The sequence below is a fragment of the Zootoca vivipara genome, chromosome Z (assembly GCF_963506605.1).
Source record: "Zootoca vivipara chromosome Z, rZooViv1.1, whole genome shotgun sequence".
Lineage (NCBI taxonomy): Eukaryota > Metazoa > Chordata > Lepidosauria > Squamata > Lacertidae > Zootoca > Zootoca vivipara.
This window is the reverse complement of record NC_083294.1, coordinates 31511545-31528469: the sequence shown is the minus strand read 5'-3', so window position 1 is coordinate 31528469 and position 16925 is coordinate 31511545. Positions and strand designations below refer to the sequence as shown.

General features: G+C 45.5%; 1 protein-coding gene across 1 annotated transcript in view; it reads right to left on the bottom strand.

Annotated features, from left to right (window-relative positions):
* SYTL4 (synaptotagmin like 4) overlaps positions 1–16925 on the bottom strand; it is a 32012-nt gene that overhangs the window by 9217 nt on the left and 5870 nt on the right. Inside the window, exons 2-8 of the mRNA XM_035113424.2 lie at positions 13949–14110; positions 9152–9367; positions 8318–8427; positions 4702–4816; positions 2420–2533; positions 517–622; positions 22–112 (exon numbers count right to left, since the gene is read on the bottom strand). Coding sequence (XP_034969315.2) covers positions 22–112; positions 517–622; positions 2420–2533; positions 4702–4816; positions 8318–8427; positions 9152–9367; positions 13949–14055 — 859 coding nt within the window. The 5' untranslated portion in view covers positions 14056–14110. The remainder of the gene's footprint in view (positions 1–21; positions 113–516; positions 623–2419; positions 2534–4701; positions 4817–8317; positions 8428–9151; positions 9368–13948; positions 14111–16925) is intronic.

The following is a 16925-nucleotide window of genomic DNA, read 5'->3' as shown; positions in this document are numbered from 1 at the left end:
TTGCATCTAAGCGTCTTTCACCTGAAGGCCTCTGAACTCTCCTGGGATTCTTCTTGAACAAGGTTTCATTATCATTAGCTGAAGCTGCACCTTGGATCCCCAAACGAGCATCCTAGGAAAGAATATGCCAACATCACAAAAACATAAACAAGACCCTCACACAACCACCATCCCACACACTGGACTGCAGGTAGAAAGAGTAAGGAAATCTGATTCCCAAAAGCATTAGCCAGCCCAAGCTTTAGGACAAGCGCCAAAGGCTGTTTTGGCACTTTTGAGTCCAGCAGCTTTAGATGTGCAGATGAGTTAAGACAGCCCACCCAATACCATACTCTGCCAATCAATACAACCAACAAGGACCAATGTGCATACTCCCATGAAAAAGGATGGGGTGCCTTGGGAAGGGAAAGTCCTGCATTTCCCAAGACACCCTGCCACGATATGACAGTGCCCAAGCACGTGCAAAGAAACCTGTTGTTTCAGCAAGCCACATGCAAAGCAGTAGTGCAAACCTACACCATCTGAATCGGAGGGGAGGGCCTCTCTGAAGCGGCTGGGGAGCGTCAGGCTGGATGCATTGGACCCTGAAGGGCTGGTAGCTTTTGTCCTCTCTTGTTGAGGGCTGCAAAGAAACAAAAAGCAGGGAGATCATAAGAACATCTTTCCTGGAGCAGAGCAAGGATATTCATCTCTCCGAACAGGGTACCCTCCAGACTGTTTTCTGCAATACATCATCAACGCAATAATAGGGAATTAGTGATGTGCACATTGTTCTGCTTTATTAGTAGCTCTGCTCTGCTTCCTCGATGTTATCACATGACTGCTATCTGAAGGGTGCTCTTGCTCTATAGCACAGCCAAAGCAGAACTAATAAGAAATTCTTGGAACATTTGTGGGAGGAAAAGCAGGAAGCTTATATGCGAGGATTGGAAATGGAACAGTATGTCTGCCTGGAAATTTCTGCAGTCACACTGAGAATGAGATCAGCTGAGGCACAGCAGAAGAAAAACCACTAACCCTTGCATTTAGCAACAGCTGTAAACTTGCATGAATTTAGGCGATCCCCTTTTAAAACCTTAGCCAACTGCCACATGTTGTGCAGCAGCGAATTCCATAAATTGAGAAGTGCATTGGGTCAATAGATCTTGCCTTTTGTCTGTTTCAGCCACCCCCCACCTGTGCCCCCCCCCCGATGTTTCTGGACTCCTGCTCCCATCAGCCCCACCTAAGATCAGGAATTGATGGGAGTTGTAGTCCAACAATATCTGGAAGGCTAGGTCAGAATGGGAAAGGAGGCTGGTCAATGCTTGATTTGTAGTATTACTGGAGGCAGAAAATAAAACTCTGCATTCTTTCTCTGCATCATGCATAAAGTTATTTCTCAGCATGAGTTCACTGAGGACCACCCCAAAAGCAAAGGCAGAGGTTCTGCAGGCAATATTCTAACTCCCAGCAAGCCACCCCCACCCCAGGCATTTGGTCTATGGAAGGGTTAAGGAGGAAAGTCTGAAAAGGGCTTTTATCCTCCCCAACTTACCTCCCTTTTCTCTCCCTCTCCCTCTAATAAAACCTCTTCTCTCTTCCCTCAGTTGAACTCAACAGATTTAACTGCCTAGAATGCTCCTGTGATTCTAAAGTAGCACATTCTAAAACAAGAATGGGCAAGTTGTGGCTCCCTCCCACCCCCACCCTCCCACCAGAAGTTCATAGCATCATGGAGTTGGAAGGGACCCTGAGGGCTATCTAGTCCAACCCCCTGCAATGCAGGAATCTCAACTAGAACGTCACAGATGGCTATCCAACCAGATAGGGTAAAAGCAGAATGCTACCTCCATTATCCAGGCCATCCACTAGTTCACTAAACAGAAGTGACATTCATAGGTTATCATGGCAAGTCATATCGCAGAGGAGATTTACATGAAGTTGATATAGATCTCTCTGCGTTTAGCTTGCTACAAGCAAACCATGTGAGAAAAAGCTGAAGGGCACATAAAGGCAAGCTGTGTGCACCCTCCATCTCAGCAAATAAAAGATTAACTCTGGTGGAAAGCACTGCTCAAACTGCACAGGAATTGTCCTATAGTACCTTTGGATTCCATCACCGTAAGACTCTTTTCAAACATTCAAAAGGCACTACAGAAAACCAGTGAATTGCATCATGTCACAAACTGCTGGCATAAAAATGATTGCTCATTCTGAAAAGTGGTGTTTTGGGGTTTTAGTGATAATCAACTGGCTGGAGAAAATAACTAGTTTTAGAGAGCATTGTTGTTGGACTTCCAGCTCCCATCAGCTCCAGCCAGCATGATCAATGGTCAGAAATTATTAGGGTTGTGGTCCAGCAACTCCTGGAGAGCCAGAGATTCCCCTACAGATTGGGATATACACCTTATAGGAATCAGAACTGGTCTTTTCTAACCTGGGGCCAGGAGCTGTAGGAGAAGAGACAGTGTGGAAGCCATCCAGACTCATGTTCTCAGTGGATTCTGTGTCACTCCTTGCATCTCGAAGCTCCAAGTGATCAGGGGTCAAACTGGAAGAAACAGTCTAGACAGGTGAACGGCAATAAGGGGCTTGGTGGAAGGGGCCAAGTTCAATCCCTGGCATCTCTAGTTCAAAGGATCAGGCAGCAGAACACAAAGACATAGGAAGCTGTCTCATACAAAGTCAAATCATTGATCTACCCAGCTCATCACTGTCTACACCAGATGTGGAGAACATTGCACAAGAAGGGCTCTATGATCTCAGTAGAAAAGCTGTTGGGGGTCTCTGTCCCAGTAATAGGTGGGGGATGAGGAGACATACAACGCACTCATACATAAGGCTATTTTCCATTAAATGTGTGGCATATTTTATCAATGCACATCTGAACAGCAGAACTTGCCTTCTTACAGCTATTCTAAGCCTCCAGTCTTAAAATGCAATTGCTAAAAATTCAGGAACTAGAAATATTACAGAACAAACAAATTATTAGATACTGTTCCAAAACCCAAAATCAAATTAAGGAGATTAAAAAACAATTAGAGGAATTAGATCTGACTTTGCTGTGGAAGAAGGAAGTAATGGTCAGAAAAGATTTTCAGAGGAACAATATAAAATCAGTAAAAAGACTTGTAAATTATATTAATATAAGGATTATATTAACATAAGGAAAGAGAAACAAAAAGTTAAAAGTATAAAAATAAACAGTATTAAAATGCAAGACCCAAAGGAAATTAAAGAGGCCTTTGCAAGCTTTTATAAAAATCTATATAAAAAAGGGAGGTAGCAAATTTTCAGGAGAATATAAATTTAACACTGGATCAGTCTGAGAAAAGTAAACTAGATAGCAAAATTGCAATAAAAGAAATAAAGGACATAATCAAGGAATTGAAAAATGGCAAATCACCAGGACTAGATGGCTTTACGGCCGAATTCTACAAGGAAATAGTAGAAATTCTGGCCCCTAAATTACAACAACTTTTTAATAGCATACTAGAAGGGGAAAAGGCCCCAGAAACATGGAGAAAGGCAGAAATAACGGTCATCCTAAAACCAAACAGAGATCCAAAAGATCCAAAAGATACTAGGAAACATGGCCATAGAGAAAGGTGACCAGCACACCTTCAAAGCAATGATACTAGCAGGAAAGGCAACAATAGCTTTAGGTTGGAAAGATAGAGAAAAATGGACAGTAGAGGTCTGGACTAATCATTTGTTTGAATTTATTCAGTCAGACATTATGGCAGTAACGTCACAGGAAATAACATGGAGGGCCAAGTCTGCTATTATAAGGACCAGATGGAACCCCTATCTTCAATGGATAACAACTACTGGATCAGAAGACATTCAGTGGAAATTAAAGATATTGTGCCCGTGGCTGAGGACAACAGTTTGAACCCTTCCAATGGATTATGGGTGGGGGAGGGGTGGGAAGAGAAAGGAAAAATGGTACGGGAAATTAAAAATTGGAAGGAGAGAATATAATGTATGTAAAAATTCTCAAACTTTAATAAAAATCTTTTTTAAAAAAATTGCAATTGCATCCTGAAAACTGCCTGCCTGCAAATGCAAAATGCATAGGCCAGTGGTTTTCAACCAATGTGCCGTGGCAACACTGGCCTCTGTCCCTCTTTCCTTCCCTCCCTTCCTCTGACGCCCTCCCACATCTCTGCCTCCCAAAGACTTGCATGGCTGTTTGTTGCAGCAGCCCTGGCTACAAGCTCCCCAGGCGAATGGTGCCTCTGGCGCTGGCCAGGGACTGCTTCCCAGGCCCCTGTGGGGCAGTGAGGAAGCACCTCTCTTTGGGGGCGGGGTGGGCAGTTCAGAGATCATGGGTGGCATCAGTGGCTGCTTGGAGGACTCCCAAGGAGAAGGGAGAAGAGAGGCTGAGCGAACACTCAACAAGGGAGGGTGTTTGAAAAGCAGTGAGGGGCTGCTGGCTCTGTCGGCAAGGGGTAATATAACTGGGCTCCTGAGCCCTGCAGGGGTGCCGCAGAAAGAAAGTAGTTGGCCAAGGGAGCTGTGGACCCAAAAAGGTTGAAAACCTCTGGCATATACACTTCCTGCATACTTGAAGGAATTTAAGTACGTTGATATTTTCCCTTCATGTGCTTTGATATTCACTGCCAGTAGTGAGAGGGATGAAACAGACTCCTGTTGCTGCAAGAGCCCCAGCCATGGTGGAGCAAGAAGGGGTGGGTGGGAGAGAGAGAGAGTCACCTGGGTTCCTTGCGTTGCTGCTGGGGACTCTTTGGTGTTGCCTTGGGGGAACCTTTTGTATCGGTGAGCTGGGCCTTCTGCAGAAGAGCTTGCCCTGTTGTCTCCCTTTTGTTAGCTAAAAGAGAGGGGATAAAAATAACAAACCTTTTAGGGTCAACACTCACATACTGGGAGCAGTCCCCATTTATTCACGACATTTCCACCTCACCTTCCCCCCCCCCCCAAGGAGCTCAAGGTTGTACACAGGATGCATCCTCCACCCAGCCAACAACCTTGAGAGATAGGTTCATTCAACAATTAACATTTACAGTCATACCTCAGGTTAAGCACGCTTCAGTTTGAGTACTTTCAGGTTAAGTACTCCACGGACCCGGAAGTGTTTACTTCCGGTTCCGCCATGCATGCACAGAAGTAATCTGCGCACTTCACACCCACGCGCTATCGCTGCTCGGATTAAGTACTTTTCAGGGTGAAAATGGCACCCCAGAACCAATTAAGTACTTAACTCAAGGTACCACTGTAAATTTGCTGCTTTAGGGGTCGCTTTTCATCGTCTGGTTCCTGTTGAATGTGTTTCATTTGTTGAGTCCCTCGCTGCTAATCAGAGGCTTCCTGTTGAGTCTGCTAGCTGTTGAGTCCCGAGCACCCACACAACACAGAAGTTATATTTGGTTTTGTTTTTCACTTCTGTGACTGTGGCTTGTGACTTCATTTTTGTGACTTGTTTTTGTGACTGTGTGGAACCCAGTTCAGCTACTGGTTGATTGTGTGACTGCAGAAATGGATAAAAGTCCCCCATCCAAACTGACTATCATCAGTACACATAAGAAAAAAAAGTTACTTTTTTCATCTAAAATACTGTCTTATTTATTTTATAGTACAGTACATGGATTATTACCTTCATTTTATGGATCAATGGACTCATTAGACAGTAAAATTCATGTTAAATTGCTGTTTTAAGGGGTGTTTTTCATCGTCTGGAACAGATTAATCCACTTTCCATTACTTTCAATGGGAAAGTTCGCTTCAGGTTAAGAATGCTTCAGATTAAGTACGGACTTCCGGAACTAATTAAGTACTTGACCCGAGGTACCACTGTATATAAAGGTAACGGTAAAAGTAAAGGACCCCTAACAATTAAGTCCAGTCGCGAACGACTCTGGGGTTGCGGCACTCATCTCGCTTTACTGGCCAAGGGATCCGACGTTTGTCTGCAGACAGTTTTTCCAGGTCATGTGGCTAGCATGACTAAGCCACTTCTGGAGCAATAGAACACCGAAACCAGAGCAGCGCACGGAAACGCCATTTACTTCCTGCCAGAGCGGTACCTATTTATCTACTTGCACTTTGATGTGCTCTCGAACTGCTAGGTTGGTAGGAGCTGGGACTGAGCAACGGGAACCGCCAACCTTCCGACTGGCAAGCCCTAGGCTCAGTGGTTTGGATCACAGCGCCACCCACGTCAAACCCAGTTCTCTCGGTGGCTATATATAGTGCACAGTTAGCCAATCTGTAGCCCTCCATATATTGTCAAAAATGCCACTCCCATCATCCTAGGAACTTGGCAATTAAGAGGAAATGGAAACTTCTGAAAAGCTGGAATCTTTGGGTGAGGGAGTAATTTTTTCAAATATATTTTTTGGCCTCATTAATTGTTAACACCAAAGCAAACCATGACGTAGGAGTGAATGAACAAGCAAACAAGTTGATGTATTGGGGGGAGGGGGGTTGCAGCTGCTTTGCTCCTCCCTGTTCCTCCTGCTGCCACACTAGCAGGAATGAAGCCATGGTTTGGGTTAGCATTACATCTGTACTCAGGCTTATGGTTTGTCTCGTTCCAGACATACCACAAGCTGTGCTCAATATTTTATTTGTGAGCTTCCGGTCACAATTTGTTTGGGGGAGACAAACCATAAGCACAGGCTCAGGTGTGCCAAACCATGGCTTAGCTTCCAGTGGTGCAGCAGCAATACAAACAGGGAAGGAGCAAAACAACCACAGATTTCTGACAGTTCACCAGCACACTTGCTTGTTCAGGCTAAAGCATCATTATTCAAATATATTTATTATTTTTATAACAAAACAAAAACACAAGAGCAAAAAGCATACAGACTACAAAATACAAAAATACAAAATACCAAAAAATACAAAAATACAAAATCTTCAACTTATATCTAGTCTAATATTAATGACTTCCTCATATCCCTTCCAGATGTGTTGCATTGTATATCATCTTTAGTAATTTCCAAATCTTATTCTTATACCTTACAGCAGGCATCCCCAAACTGCGGCCCTCCAGATGTTTTGGCCTACAACTCCCATGATCCCTAGGTTACAGGACCAGTGGTTGGGGAAGATGGGAAATGTAGTCCAAAACATCTGGAGGGCCGAAGTTTGGGGATGCCTGCCTTACAGGCTAAAGCATCGTTTGCCATAGTGTTATGTGCAAACAAGGTCACTGTCTATAAGCTAGAAAACTGGTTAATGCAGTTATTGTGGAACCAGTGTTATAGAAAGTTGAATAGTTTTAAGAGACCCTTGCAGCAGAAAGGATCCGGGGTGGGGGGGATTCTGAGGGACCCAGAAGCTGGACTGAGCAATGTAAATGGATAAATACAGAATAAAACACAGTAGCTGAACAAAAGAGTACAATACAGTAGCTGACAGAGTTTCTCTCTGCTTATTTGCTGGATTTTAAAACCCCACCCCACCCCCCCAAAAAATTCATTTTCTCAAATGATGTTTAACTTGGTGTTTTCTTAAAACTGTAAGTGAAATAGTAATTTGTTTCAGAAAAACTTGGTCCGAGGCCTTGTCATTTACCCCACACCTAAGGGCTCTGCCACTTTACCCAGTATAGCAGGCATCCCCAAACTGCGGCCCTCCAGATGTTTTGGCCTACAACTCCCATGATCCCTAGCTAACAGGACCAGTGGTCAGGGATGATGGGAATTGTAGTCCAAAACATCTGGAGGGCCAAAGTTTGGGGATGCCTGCAGTATGGTGTACCTCGGGTTACAAACACTTTGGGTTACAAACACTTTGGGTTACAAACTCTGCTAACCCAGAAATAGTACCTCAGCTTACAAACTTTGTCCCAGGATGAGAACAAAAATCGTGCACTGATGGCGCGGTGGCAGCGGGAGGCCCCATTAGCGAAAGCGTGCCTCAGGTTAAGAATGGTTTCGGGTTAAGAATGGACCTCTGGAATGAATTAAGTTCATAACCCGAGGTACCACTGTATCAGGAGTAGGTTGGGCCAATTAATGTCCAAAATATTTATTGGAGGGAGTCGGGGAAAAATAGACATTTGCTTGCTTGCCTCCTTTCCTTCTCAGCAGCCCATGCCATCACCATGGCTGAAGAATGAAAATACACAGGATATTGAGAAGATACAAATCGCTCAAGTAGGCAAGCCAAGCTAGATTTCTATAAGGGTGGAGAGAGTGTGGAGAATGGAAAGAGTTCGCATCCAGGACATGAATTGCCAGCTAATAAGTTATTTGGGGCAACTTTTGATTATGTTTAATTGGAAAATACAAACAAAAATCATGCATAAGAACCAGCAACTATAGACTCTTTGCTCCTCTTCAGACCAAGAACTGTCAAATCCTACCCTGTGGTTTGCGCCGAAGAGACATTCGAATGATGTCGCTGCCCAGCCTGCTAGCAAATCGATTTACTCTTTGGTCATAGAACCAGTCACCAGTTGATTTCTTCAGCTCCCTGCAGAGAGAGAGAGAGAGAAGAGTGCTGCAAAATACCATTTGTAACCATTTTATCACTTATGTTTAGTTTTTACCACCACTCAGTTTTCCTGAAGCATGGATTATTACATAACTATGTATAATAGAATTTGACTTGCTGAGTTGTTGTTTCATTAAAATAAACACCTCAGGTTTCTAGCCCTCATTAATGTACAGGGGAAACACTTTCTAGAAACCTATTGATGTTTTGTTGCTGACTTTGGGATTTTGTAGACACAAGTTTGCAGCAGGAACAGCAAAGCTCCCCTGTAGGTAGTTATCAAGGGCGTGTTCATATGGGGCCCTCCCTCTGCCCAAACAATTCCACAGCAACATTCTTGGCTCAATAAATCCTGAACCAGTCTCATGGCCTTGGTGGCAAGAACCCAGCCTTGCTAACTGTATTCGCCTCGCTTTTCTACGAAGGAAAATAAAAAGAATGCATGGAGGATTAAATTATTGAGCAGGACAGTTAAAACTCCTGAATCCTAAAGCCTTTAGACAAAACAAGTTGTGCATAAACATTGAGGGCTAGAATCTTGCATGTTTTCCTTTAAATTAAAAGCTGGTTCTAAGCTGTACATTGAAAACTGGGTTCAAACATGTGGGTTCAGAGACAAGAAACAGACGCAGCTGGAAGAGACAAGGAACAGGAAGTACAAGGACAGGAAGTAGCACTGGCAAACTCAAGCTGCCGAACTTACGCCTCCTTGGTGCAGACTTTGCAGCGCCAGGAACTGTTGGCGCTATAGGAGCGGCAGTCCCGGCACACCAGATGGTTGCAGCCACGGCAAGTATTGGCTTTGGGGCTGATCCGCCCCAGGCTCTGCTGACAGCGGGCGCACGTCCTCTCGCTGTAGCGCTGGCTTCCCCTCTTGGCTCCCTTTCTGCGGATCTCTAGCAGCTCATTCTTCAGGCGCCTATTGCAAGGAGCACAAAGCAGGAATGACTAAGGACTACCTCATACAAGGGAATTGAGCCTAAGTTCCCATACATCTCACAGCATCCGCTCCAGAAATCCAGGTGCTGGTTAGTCCAGCTAAGGCTTGCATCCGTGAAGATGGTACTCTTTAAGGCTTAGGTCTAAGGCAGGGGTCCCCAAACTTACCTGGTTTCGAGACGGTTCCTCTGGCGCCGATCGCACGGTGGGCCGGAGGGCAGGGGAACGAGCTCCCATATGCGCGCATACTCGCGTTTTCTGGCGCATGGGTTCTGCGCATGCACAAACGTCATTTCCGGTGCACTTCCGGGGCGGGGCGGCACCAGAAATAGCTTGTGTGCATGCATATGGGAGCGCGTTCCCCCGCCCTCCGGCCCGCGCGTGTGCACATGCTATTTCTGGTGCCGCACCGACCTAGAGATGGGCAACCACACCACGGCGCACCAGTAAGAGCGGGTGGCGGGGGCCGCACAATTGGCTCGCATGGGCTGCATCCGGCCCCCGGGCTGTAGTTTGAGGACCCCTGGTCTAATCTATCTGAAAGAGAGTATGCCCTCAGTTGAACCTGATCAGGTTCCGAGAGGCCCTTCTCTCGGTCCCGCCACCCTCACTTGGTGCAGACGCAGCAGAGGGCCTTCTCAGTGGCTGCTCCCAGACTCTACAACTCCGTCCCTGGAGAAGCCAGACTGGCTCCCTCCTTGCTGTCCTTCCGCCAGGAGGTAAAGACCTCCTCGTCCCCACAGGCTTTGGCGAATCGATTGCTTTTAATGATGGCATGCTGTTTTTATCGTATAGGCGTCCCACACACATACACACGATCAACTTGTGCACAACCGCACATATGTGCAGCGCTGGGAGGTAAATGCAGAAATAGAACCATACCAGGCAATGGCAGGAGAGAGCTGGAGAGTCTCGTGGCTTGCGAGGAGACTCTCCCCAAAGAGTCCAAAGAGAACATCAGTGAGGGCAGAAGAAGCCCCAAAGAAACAAAGTGGTGGGGCTTTGTTTACTCTGCTCAGCCTCCCTGCCTAACAGCCGATGTGTGCATTGCTGCAGGAGGAGGAGCTGCTTTTCTGTACAGCCTCCAGCCTCCAACTGGTCCCAGAGCTTCAACTCTAGTTGAAGGGAGAGTTGTGTGGGGAGAGAGATCTGGAGAGCAGGAAAACACGGCATTTTTGAGGGTGCACCCCACCTACACAACTTTCCCTTATGTGCATGGAGGCCTGGAGCGTAACCCCCATGTAAGGGGGGGCACCTGTAATTATTTGCACAGTTTTAATTCTACTAATGTTTCATTGTTTAATTACTGCCCCCCCCCATGTTTTAAGCTGTTCTTATTTTTATCTGTAAACCACCTTGAATGCCTCTCAGGGGAAATTATATATCAGGAGTATTACATGGAGCTGAGAGTGAGAAGCTAAGGAACATGGGCTGTACCTCTGCAGACTGGGAAAGGGCCATGTCACAGAAGCTGATCTGCATGCAGAAGGACTTAGCCTGGCCCTTTCGGTTAAGTAGCAGGAGGCCTGTGAAAACCTCTGCCCAAACCCAGATCTACCAACCTCACAGGGCTGCTGTGATAATAAAATGGGGTAGGGGGCAAGCACTGTGCTCCTTAGAGGGGGGAGGGGGAATGCAATAATAAATAATGTAGTTATTTTGCTTAGGTTACTTGCTGCATTTTTAATTTGTTTTAAGCTGCCTTGAGACACTTTCTTTTGTAATAAGCAATGAATAAAAGAAATAACATAATGGATAATGTCCCTTGTGAAATAAACACTACGAGCTCCAAGTCTAATGTAATTAACTGGTATATCAGAGAGAGAAAGAGTTATGCTGATCTCATTTTTTGACAGAATTACAAGCCTGGTAGATGAAGGGAACGCTGTAGATATAGCCTATCTTGATTTCAGCAAGGCCTTTGACAAGGTGCCCCATGGTATTCTTGTAAAGAATCTGGTATAATGCGGGCTAGACAATGCTACCATTCAGTGGATTTGTAACTGGCTGACTGACCGAACCCAAAGGGTGCTCATCAATGGCTCCTCTTCATCCTGGAGAGAAGTGACTAGTGGGGTGCCACAGGGTTCTCTCTTGGGCCCAGTCTTATTCAACATCTTTATCAATGACTTGGATGATGGGCTTGAGGGCATCCTGAGCAAGTTTGCAGATGACACCAAATTGGGAGGGGTGGCTAATACCCCAGAGGACAGGATCACACTTCAAAATGAGCTTAACAGATTAGACAACTGGGCCAAAGCTAACAAGATGAATTTTAACAGGGAGAAATGTAAAGTACTACACTTGGGGGGGGGGGAGAAAGGCACAAATACAGGATGGGTGACACCTGGCTTGAGAGCAGTACATGTGAAAAGGATCTAGGAGTCTTGGTAGACCACAAACTTGACATGAGTCAACAGTGTGATGCAGCAGCTAAAAAAGCCAATGCAATTCTGGGCTGCATCAATAAGAGTACAGTGGTACCTCGGTTTAAGTACACAATTAGAATCATAGAATCACAGAATCATTAGAGTTGGAAGAGACCACAAGGGCCATCCAGTCCAACCCCCTGCCAAGCAGGAAACACCATCAAAGCATTCCTGACAGATGGCTGCCAAGCCTCCACTTAAAGACCTCCAAAGAAGGAGGTTGGTTCCAGAAGTCTGTACTTAACCTGAAGCGTACTTAACCTGAAGCGAACTTTCCCACTGAAAGTAATGGAAAGTGGATTAATCCGTTCCAGACAAGCCCGCGGAGTACTTAAACTGAAAGTACTCAATCCGATGCGTACTTAAACCGTGGAATGACTGTATAGCATCTAGATCAAGGGAAGTAATAGTACCACTGTATTCCGCTCTGGTCAGACCTCACCTGGAATACTGTGTCCAGTTCTGGCACCACAGTTCAAGAAGGATACTGACAAGCTGGAGGAGGAGGAGGGCAACCAAATTGGTCAAAGGAGGGCAACCAAATTGGTCAAAGGCCTGGAAACAAAGGCCTGAGGAACGGCTTAGGGAGCTGATTATGTTTAGCCTGAAGAAGAGGTTAAGGGGTGATATGATAGCCATGTTCAAATATATAAAAGGATGTCATATAGAAGAGGGTGAAAGGTTGTTTTCTGCTGCTCCAGAGAAGCGGACATGGAGCAACGGATTCAAGCTACAAGAAAGAAGATTCCACCTAAACATTAGGAAGAACTTCCTGACAGTAAGAGCTGTTCGACAGTGGAATTTGCTGCCAAGGAGTGTGGTGGAGTCTCCTTCCTTGGAGGTCTTTAAGTGGAGGCTTGACAGCCATCTGTCAGGAATGCTTTGATGGTGTTTGGACTGGATGGCCCTTGTGGTCTCTTCCAACTATGATTCTATGCTAATAAATTGTTCTGTTTCATTTGGAATTGTTTTATATCTTTCATAATTGCAATTTGTTTTTTATAATCATACTTTTCATTGTAGGCCCTTTTGGTGAAGGGCAGGTAACAAATCTTACAAAGAGATGAATACAGCAAAATATTTCTCACTAGCTTAGCCCATGTAAGTGCAGAGACAGAGGCAGCAGAGCCTCAAAACAGAATATAAGAGGAAGAAAAGATAAAAATCGGACTATTTTACAGAGTTTCGCAATGAGCAGGGAGATGATGAGATGGGCAATCTCAGGCATGTGGACAGTGCCTCCCCACCCCAAACCCCAAACAGTGCTTTGGATCCCAAAGGTTGCAAACAGAAGAAAGCTTCCAAGACAACAAATGGTCTAGACAGACAAATGGTCTGGTGCAGTATAAGGCAGATCCCTACGATGGGAAAACTACTCTGAATCACCCAGATTTCTCCAGGGCAGGTGGTTAGGAAAGCCCAACCGAGACTCCATTTCCTTAGGGTCTTGCGTAAGAACAATGTCAAACGAAAATTGATTATCTCTTTCTACCGGTCCACAATAGAAAGTGTCCTTTCATACTGTACTACAGTGTGATATGCTGGTTTGACAACCATGGACAGGAAGTCCCTACAGAGGGTGATGAATACAGCACATGATATCATGGGCTGTCCCCTGAGTTCACTAGATGACATCGCAGGAGACCGCTGCCTCAGAACAGCGAGGAAAATTCTTGGGGACGACTTTAATCTCCTACCTTCGGGCAGGAGATATAGAAGTATAGTCAGCCACAGGTTAAAGAACAGGTTTTTTTAATCCGTGGGCTGTTGGGCTGCTGAATGGAAAAAAATAGTGGTGAAATTGACTTCTGACAAGCACACAGAGTGCAAACAAGACTGAGTGTATGGGGAGGGAGGGGGGCTCGTTTAATTTCACTGCACACAGGTGGTGTAGTGACAATAAAGGTTTACTATTTATTATTACCCAGACTGACTTCTCCAGGGCAGGCCTGTACAATGCACAACCCATGAAGCTGAAGCAGACCAATCGGAACCTGAAAACACCCTTGTTTTTGTCATCTTAAGCAAGCAGCAAAGGTTTGGACTATATTCCTATGCCAGCTGAGTTCTCCAAAGCAAGCGCAGCGGTGTTCTTGCCTCCCTCTTGACCCCTGAGCCATTTGGGTTCTCACCTGATTCTCCTCTCTTCTGCTTTCCGCAGTGCTTCATCTCGTTGCAGGACCTGGAGGATCAGATCCCTCTCAGCTTCCGAAAGGAAGGACAAATCAACAGCCTCCATCGTTATCCTCAGGCTGGAAGGCAGCTCCCGTTCCCTGGCTGCAGAGTTCTCAGAGCTAGAAGGAAGATTAAGAGTTTAGCATAGCTGAGCAAGAATACTACAGGTTCATTTAACCCAGGGATAAGGAAGCTGTGGCCCTCCAGAAATGTTGCAGGACTCCAACTATCATCAGCCCCAGCCAGCACAGCCAAAGTTAATGGATGATGGGATTCAGAGTCCCAACATTTGGAAAGCCACAGGCTCGGCATTTCTGATGTAACCTGCTGACATGAGCCAATGCAAACCAAAAACTCTGAAGGCAACTGACCTGCTATACAGTATTAGCTAAAGTAAGCCTGGTTTCAAAACACACTTTTTGCATTGTTTTCCTGCAAATTTAGTTGCCTACAAAAGGTCAAAGCATTCTACTGCAGTTTGGGGCAGTGGGGAAACCAGGGTCAAGAAAGACTGAGGCTTGCCTAAGTCCACCTGAGAGATGAGATTTAAAATTGGGAACTCCCTGACTTATAGCTCTGACTTGTATCTGCTATACTGCAGAGGCTCTGTAAATAACAATTCTAAGCTACATCATATGGGCTAGAGGTTGTAAGACTCCCATCGTTCTTGACCATTGGCCATGTTGGCTGGGACTGATGCATATGCATGTATACTTCATCAATGGAACCACTGAAAAAGCTAAAGACTGGCAGAAACAAGTGGAACATGCACCCAGAGTCTGCAGCACTGGTGTTCTAGCCAATTGTGCCTTTTCCTAGGGTACTCCATCCCACCCCCAGTGAATAGACGTTCCACATTATGAGCATGCTCAGTCTTCATCTGGTTGTTTCTAGAGAAGCTGCTCCATTAAGTTCCCTCCAATACACTTTCTTTCTATTTCTGCGGATGTTTGAGTTTCTTCTCTAGTCTCTCAGAAGCTCTGCTTTAGCTATATATATGCCATAACTCAGTTCTTTATTAGAAGTACTTATAATGAAAGACTAACAGAAAGAAAAAGACAAGACAGAACAATGCTTCTCAAAGACGATTGAAGTATAGTGGGATCAGCTGCAATATTTGCTAAAAGGATTAGAGTGGGGATCCAATTGGCATAAAGGTTACGGCGAAAAACATAGGATCTTATTCCAGGCAGACAATATCTGAATGTTGGCACAGCAGAGGGAGGAGGAGAAAGAGAGAAGAGAAGAGCCTAAAATCTCTAGCATTTTGATACCTGGGCTTTGAATTAAAAGTCAAAGGCCAGGGGGAATCGCTCTGAGCAAAGACAGTGAAATCAACAGACGCCACAAAAATACTTGGGCTTCAGAGGGATAGGGATTCCATATTGATTTTGCCCTCCAAAACAAAGAAATCCTCACAAAAGTCTCAAAAACATCCTACTTTTTATTTTTTTAAAATTATCTAGCAGTTAATGCACTAACATTCGTGCAAAAACAAAAAACCCATGTACAGTACTGAGCTTTATGGTATCTGGCCTGGTGCCAACTTGATCAATGCCAAGTCACCATGGGTGTAGCCGGGGAGGGGGCACGGAGGGGCAGCTGCCCCCACCCCAAATCAATAAAAAGACATAGCTAGCAGATTCTGACCCTGCCCTCCCAACAAAAGGCCTGCCCCCACCCAACAAAAATCCTGGCTATGTCCATGCAAGACACCCATTATTAACAGAGCAGGCCTCAGAAGAGAGACCCCAGAAGGTCTGAGGAGAGGATTGTGGCCATGGGACTACACCGTTGTGAGAGAGTGAAAAGAGACAAGGCTGCAGACCAGCCTGAGCCGTTTGGGAGAGATATGAAAAGTATGGACCAGGGCCCCATCCTCCACAGTCCTATGTCACCAAGAAGCTGAAGAATGAGGCTGAACCAGCTGAGGGGGCTGATAGTGTCAGTTACCTGCCCTATAGTTTTTAAGCCTCCACCATGTGTTCGGCCTTTCTGGTGAAGGGGAAGCTGGTGAAGTGCTGTAGGAACACGAGAAACTGTCCTATACCAAAGTCCTATACCCACCTGACTCAGTGAATCCTACCCTGACAGAATCAAGCACTGGAATGCTGAAGTAAAATTTCATGTTCAAAATGCAGACCTTGACGTTGAGAGTTCAAGGTTTTAAATTTGAAACAGGAACAGCAAAACTGGACAATTCCGGCCAATCTCAAACTTTCATTTCAGCTCTATGTTTTGACAGTATTACTCTGAGGTTTCGTGGTGTGGAAAGTGGGGCACCATCAAAAACCAAAAGCAGTGAAGGAAGGGTTGAGGTAGTAAAAACAAGGCTACAAAAAAAATTAATAAAATAAAATTAACAGTGAAAAATGGTGAAAAGCCCAATGCACGTGATAACAAAACATAGCAAGCTGCCTTACACTGAGTCAGAGCATTGGTCCCTCTAGCTCAGTATTGTCTACACTGACTGGCAGAGGCTCTCCAGGGTTTCAGGCAGGAGATGTTCTCAACCCTACTCTGAGACACTGGGGGTTAACCCTGGGGCCTTCTGCACGCAAAACAGATGCTCTGCCACTGAGCCCTTTCATATTGGAAACATGGCATGGGGTGGGGGCAGAGACTTCAGGCTTGTGGATCTACTGGGTTTTTTTCCTCACGGTGGCTGCATACACACACCATGCATTTGAAGCACATTATCTTCCACATGTTGTCTTAGGAGAGGGGTAGTACCTCTGATGGGGGACATGTTGTGTTCCTTCTGGAGTGATTTCTCCACCTTTGGTCCCCACCCTGCACTCAGCTCTCACCTGCATTGTGAAGACAGGCTCCAGTGCAGTGGGCAGACGAGGCCAATAGTGGGTCCAATGGCCATAGCTGTCAACCCTCCCATTTTTGGCAGGAAACCCCTGAATTTAAATCCGTTTCCCGCTG